At 46.0% G+C, this 6,299-nt stretch overlaps 1 protein-coding gene across 1 annotated transcript in view; it reads left to right on the top strand.

The window, feature by feature from the left end:
• Positions 1 to 1,353, top strand: part of pkdcca (protein kinase domain containing, cytoplasmic a) — a 6,049-nt gene extending 4,696 nt beyond the window's left edge. Inside the window, exons 6-7 of the mRNA XM_079728758.1 lie at positions 383 to 556; positions 816 to 1,353. Coding sequence (XP_079584884.1) covers positions 383 to 556; positions 816 to 901 — 260 coding nt within the window. The 3' untranslated portion in view covers positions 902 to 1,353. The remainder of the gene's footprint in view (positions 1 to 382; positions 557 to 815) is intronic.
• The last annotated feature ends 4,946 nt before the right edge of the window (positions 1,354 to 6,299 follow it).

The following is a 6,299-nucleotide window of genomic DNA, read 5'->3' as shown; positions in this document are numbered from 1 at the left end:
CCCACAGAGCCAAAGGGAGCCACGCCCACAGGTAGCCACGCCCACAGTACCACAGGTAGCCGTGCCCACAGAGCCACGCCCAGAGAGCCACAGGTAGCCACACCCACAGAGCCACAGGTAGCCACGCCCACAGTACCACAGGTAGCCACGCCCACAGTACCACAGGTTGCCACGCCCACAGTACCACAGGAAGCCACGCCCACAGGTAGCCATGCCCACAGGTAGCCCCGCCCAGGTGGCTGTACCTGTAGCGGCTAGCTTGCTGATGAGATATGATTCAGCAGCTCTTGTCTACAGTTGGGTATCTAAGGCTGCTTATTCCTGCTTATTCTAAGGCTGTTTATTCCCCTCTGACTGGATTTATCTCCACCTCCTCCTCCAGGCTATAAGGAAGTGCTGGACTCCTCCATCCCGGAGCAGGAGGTGCGCTGCTGGCCGTCCTACCAGCAGGACGCCTGCCTGCTGGCCGTCTTCAACCTGGGGGAGGCGCTGAGCCTGTGTGATGGCCACGCTCACTGCCATGCCCTCGTCTTCACCAACCAGACCACATGGACAGGTGCTGCCTCCACTGCAGACCTAGCACTATGCTAACCTAGTGCTATGCTAACCTGGTGCTTCGGTAATCTGGTGCTATGCTAACCTGGTGCTATGCTAGCCTAGTGCTATGCTAGCCCGGCGCAATGCTTACTAGGTGCTATGCTAACCTTGTCCATGTCTAACCTGATGATGCATATTAGCTCCAATTAGTGCTAGGAAAGGTGGAAGATTATGTCCCGATTTACAAGTTCTCTCTCTCTCTCTCTCCCTCCCTCCAGGCCACCACCTGGTGTATTTAAAGTCTGGGTGGTCTGGTCTGAGCCGCGCCATTGGACAGCTAACCTACATCCGATTGGCCAGCTGATCCAAACAAACATTCTGAGTGGATCGATTGATGGTCTGTGGGTGGGACCCCGGCAAACAGCGAGACACCTGATTGGTGTAAGGGAGTGGAGAAGGGCGTGATTGGTCCAGGGTGGTTCTGCTGCTCCTCAGGGACAGTGACCTCTGACCTCTATCAGGGTCAAAGGCCACCACGCCTCCAAAAACAAAACCGACCAAAGCAAATATTAGTGATGATTGTAATAATTATGATAATGAGACAAAACCCTTTATATTGTAATGTGATGTAATGTGGTGGCATGTGATGTCATGTGACGTCATGTGACGTCATGTGACGCCCGATGATTTCATGTCATGTAACGTCACATGATGTCATCTCTTCCTCTACTTATGGCCCAGTGGAGCAGGCAGAGGGAGGTTGTGGGTGTGATTCTGATTTCCAATGGAAATGCCCGGTGCCTTCGAGCAAGTTCAGGGGGGGTGCTTTCAGTGAAAGTTGACCAGGTCTCAGGGTATTATGGGATGTCCTGGTTGGATAATAAAACACTACCTGCTGCTCTTTGTGGACTTCATGTGTTCATGTGTTTGTGTTCTGCTTATTGTCTACACTGATTTATTATTGGATGATAGTTATTCAACCGTAATCTCCTCATTAGTACACACACACACACACACACAAACAAACTCAGACACACACACACTCACACACAGACAGACACAAACACAAAAAAACACACACACACGCACTCCTTGTTCATTAAATTTAGTTTTGCTTCGCTAATCTTAAATAGCAGGAGAGAGAGAGAGGTGATATCTGACCCTACACCTCCCCCACATCTAACCCCTCAAATTAGCCCCCCACATACACTCACACCTTCCCTCTCACACTCATACACAAATACACACACTCATGCACAGCAGACACAAACTTGTGCACACACACACAGGAGCAGGCTGGTCTAACTGCTTACACCTGGGCTACGCTAATCAGGGCTAGAATAATCTGGAATAATCTCAAACAATGCTTACTCTGGTACTATGATACCCCTGGAGCTAAATTAACCCTGGTGCTATGCTAACCCTTGGGCTAAGCTAACCCCGGGGCTAATAGTGTGTTCCAGATGCCTCGTACACCAGCCTTACGAGTTACTCTTGTGACGTAATGCATAAATTGATGACCGGAATAAAGTAGCAATGTAATCAAGTGTGTAAGAGCATTTAAAATATTTTGGGAAGGGGCGAAAATACTGGTTAGCTGATTGGATAAAGAATCTGTCTATCACCACCTATATTGGTGATAGACGGGCCAAATCAACCAATCAGATCAACTGAAGCCGCTGTGTTATTTTGATGGTGTGTTCCTGAATCCTCGAACGCCAGACTTCCGAGTCGAAAGTCGAAGATCTCCCAGCTTTCTTGCGGCATTTCTTGAAGGCATGCCCCCTTTTTGACTTCATCTTTCGAGAATCTGAGAGTAGACCGAGAGCAGTGATGACGCTTGATGAGATTTTCTTTTTTGTATTTTTTCCATGTAGGTCATTTTAATGTCGATTTTAAATGCTCTTACACACTTGATTACATTGCTACTATATTCCGGTCACCAATTTATACATTGCATGGTCTTGCTGTGCTTGCAATACAATGTAAAGTACGGTTGTTTGTTTTCGGGCTGGTTTGCTAAAGAGCCTAATGTAGCTAACAATAAACGGGGTCATCCCTATGTTCCCCAGGTCCTATGTTCCCCGGGTGCAAAGGGTTAGTGTCAGGTTTAGGGTTATGTTAAGGGTTAGGGTTAGGGTGAGGGTTAACACTAAACCTAACCCTAACCATAACCAATCGGAGGAGAGACATTCTAACCGATCACAGGCGAATCAGAGGCGAAAAAGGCGGTACTTCCCCCTGCCATCCTACAAAAAAAAGATTATCTCACAGGGTCCTATGTTCCCCGGTCACATACAAAGCGGGGAACATAGGACCCGGGGAACATAGATACGCTCCCCAATAAACAACGACTAGCCGATTTCATGCCAAAATCACAAAGACGAACAGGAACACTGAATGCTCCGAGACGGAAGTGATGTCAAACATGCAACTTGAAAGGCTGGCGTCTGAGGATTCAGGATCACACCATTAGACTGAACAGACGCTTCTCGTTGCGTCACACCTAAACCCGCCTCAAAACCAACGCTGAATGGCCGGTCAATTAGCGATCGGCTCCAAATTTTCTCCATCGCAGGTTACCAGACTGATCTGCGAGTAAATACAATGGAGTTTGCGAAATTAGGGTGGTCTCACGAGGCTAAAAACCCCATAGATATGTTACTGCAACCAGTACAGAAACCGGAAGTCACCAGAGGGTGCCGGTTCTCTTCCTATTCTCTGGCTAAACTATCCCAGATTCTAAACTAGCCCAGAGGATATTTTATCCCCGGGGCTAAAATAACCCTGGGGCTAAGCTAATGGTGCTATCCATTTGTATAGAACGGTGGTACGTCCTAGTCCTATGGTGTAAATCTGCCAGCTTTCTTGCGGCATTTCAAGGTGAAACGCCCCCTTTTGGTCGGTTCCGCTCGCTATTCTGAAAGTGGAGCAAGTTCAGTGAGGCCGACCTTAAGACTTGACAACAAAAATGGCTGTGCTTGTAAAGAGATTTATTAGAGGTCCGAGCAGCAAAGCTGCTTGGTCCCCTATTGTTTCTGTAACGTTTATTTTTTCCCTCAAATTCTGTAAAAGTCATACTGCAGCCTATACCGTAAATCGAAAACTCTTGAAATTTTCAGTTATGGTCACCAATAACCCCCACTACCCATAAACCCAAATTTGTGGTACTGCATCCAAAGGTGGCGCTACTTCATATTAAAGCTAAACATGATAAAAAAGATTCACAGGCTACAAAAATTATCAAAAATTCACCAAAATCGCCACATAAAAGCGACCAAGTGTGTTTAGACCAAGCCTCACAAAAGTAAAACAGAATTTGTTTAACTTAGTTCCATTTGAGAAATATTGGCCAATAAAGTTGGAGCAGTTAGCCCATTTTTCTTATATGACCATTTTTTTATTGTATAAAAAAACATACGACTATTATTAGGTGGATACCAATACCCCCCACTACTAATAAACCCAAATTGTGGTACTGCACCCAAAGGTGGCGCTATTTAAAAAAAATATGAACTAGCCTTATTTCTTCTTAACAGATTGACCTGGACTCAAAATTCTTTCATTGTAGTAATCCCTAAAATCGGATGCATCTTTTTCACCCTGGTCTACTGCTCTGAAAATGTTTACTTTTCCCACAATTTCATAGAAAAGCCAAACGTCCACAGTCTCAACCCATTTTGCCTATATGACCATTTTGTTATTGTATAACTACCATACGGCTATCATTAGGTGGATACCATTAACAATTCACATTTTCAGATCTGTACTCTTTTAAGAAAGCCCTTAATTCTCTTGTGAAATGTGTGCTTCGAATTTTCTTGATGTTGCGTGCTTATCAATCAATAATTCACGATGTGAATTATCGATTGATAATTCAAATTATTCATGAACTTCATGAGGTTCAGGAATGTCAGTGGCTCAACGAGATGATGCCGTGTTCTGGTGATCCTTAGGTTGAGAGTTTGAGTCCTGATTAGAGCATTATGAACTAGATGAACATGACATTCTGTCATTGGCACTCTTTTAAGAGAGACACCATTTTTCCTTCATAATTAACTCTGTCATATTTATATTTCTTCCGTTAGTGTTCTTGACTACAAATGTTTAATTTCCCCACAATTTCAAAGATTTTTCAGGTATATACTTTTAAGAAAACCCTTAATTCACTTGAGAAATGTGTGCTTGGAGGTTTCTGGATGTTGTATGCCTATCAATAGACGTTTTCATCATGTGAATGAGGCTGCAGTTCAGGTTTATCAGTGGCTCACTGGGATAATGCCTTGTACAGGTGATCCTTAAATTGAGAGTTCCAATCCCGATTATAGCATGCTGAACATCACCTTCGGCCATTGCTTTGCAGCTCACCTGAAAGCCGAGGCACAATATTGCATCAAGTGGAAAATCCTCATCAACATCTTTCCTTCATAATTATTTGTCATATTTATATATCTTCCATTAGTGTGTTCTTGACTTTTAATTTTGCTCGGACCCCGTTTATCACCGCTTGCGGTTATATTTTTCTTTGTATTTGTATCACGGTCATTTTCATGTAGATTTTAAATGCTCTTACACACTTACATTGCTACTTTATTCTGGTCCCCAATTTATGCATTGCAATACAATGTAAAGTTGTTTTGTTTGCTTTCAAGCTGGTTTGCTAAAGAGGCTAATGTAGCTAACAATAACAATGACTAGCCAATGAGAAATGGGAAAGCTATAAGTTCTGCAAGCCAGGAAATTGTCACATTCTCGCTAGAGCAGGTCGGACGTACCGGTGTACCATACAAATGGATATTTGAGGTACACCGGTACCTCAAAGGTAGGTAGGTACACCAGGGTTATGGTACCCCATAACCCTGGGGCTAAGCTAGCAGTGTTTTGCTGTGGCTCTGTGAGGGGTGGAGGCTGTGAGGGGGGGGGGGGGGGGTATATGTTTGAAGGGAGAGGTCAGAGGTCGGGGGGGGGGGGGGGGGGGGGGGGGGGGGTCTGCCGGCCCCTGTTGGGTTCTGTTTATTTTCTCGACGAACCAGGGAACAGTCCGGCTCTGTTACCGTGGAGACTGCTCCAGAGTAAGAGAAAGACTTGATGACGAACGATGTGTTGGTGAGCCCTGACAGTTTGGCTGAGGACATATGGAGGCAAGACTGTAGTTTCGTTTGTGTGTGTGTGTGTGTGTGTGTTGCCAATTTTGGATGTGTGTTTGTTTTGCATTGCGTGTGTATGTTTGTCTATATTTAAGCGTGTGTGTAACAACATGTGTTCAAGGTCGCCTGACGGCTCTCTGCCTCCCTCTGGTGGTGAACACCTGACCGCTGGATGGAGCTGAGGTGGAGAGAGTCTCCTGCTCCCTAGACTCTGTAGAACTCTGCCCCAAAGCTCCTGGGCTTCCTGAGCCTCAATAACTTTGGCCTGTCTGCCAAACCCTGACACAGCAATACAGGTCACCTCCTAGAGCTTCCTCCAAGAATCTCCTCCAAGAGCCTCCTCATGGCCCTGAACACCAGACCCTCTAGAGGAACACCAGACCCTCTAGAGGAACACCAGACCCTCTGGAACACCAGACCCCCCGGAACACCAGACCCTCTGGAGGAAAACCAGACCCTCTGGAACACCAGACCCTCTGGAGGAACACCAGACCCTCTGGAACACCAGACCCTCTAGAGGAACACCAGACCCTCTGGAGGAACACCAGACCCTCTGGAGGAACACCAGACCCTCTAGAGGAACACCAGACCCTCTAGAGGAACACCAGACCCTCT

This window comes from Pollachius pollachius (assembly GCF_949987615.1).
Source record: "Pollachius pollachius genome assembly, chromosome: 2".
Lineage (NCBI taxonomy): Eukaryota > Metazoa > Chordata > Actinopteri > Gadiformes > Gadidae > Pollachius > Pollachius pollachius.
The sequence above is the reverse complement of the archived record's forward strand: the minus strand, read 5'-3'. Positions and strand labels throughout refer to the sequence as shown.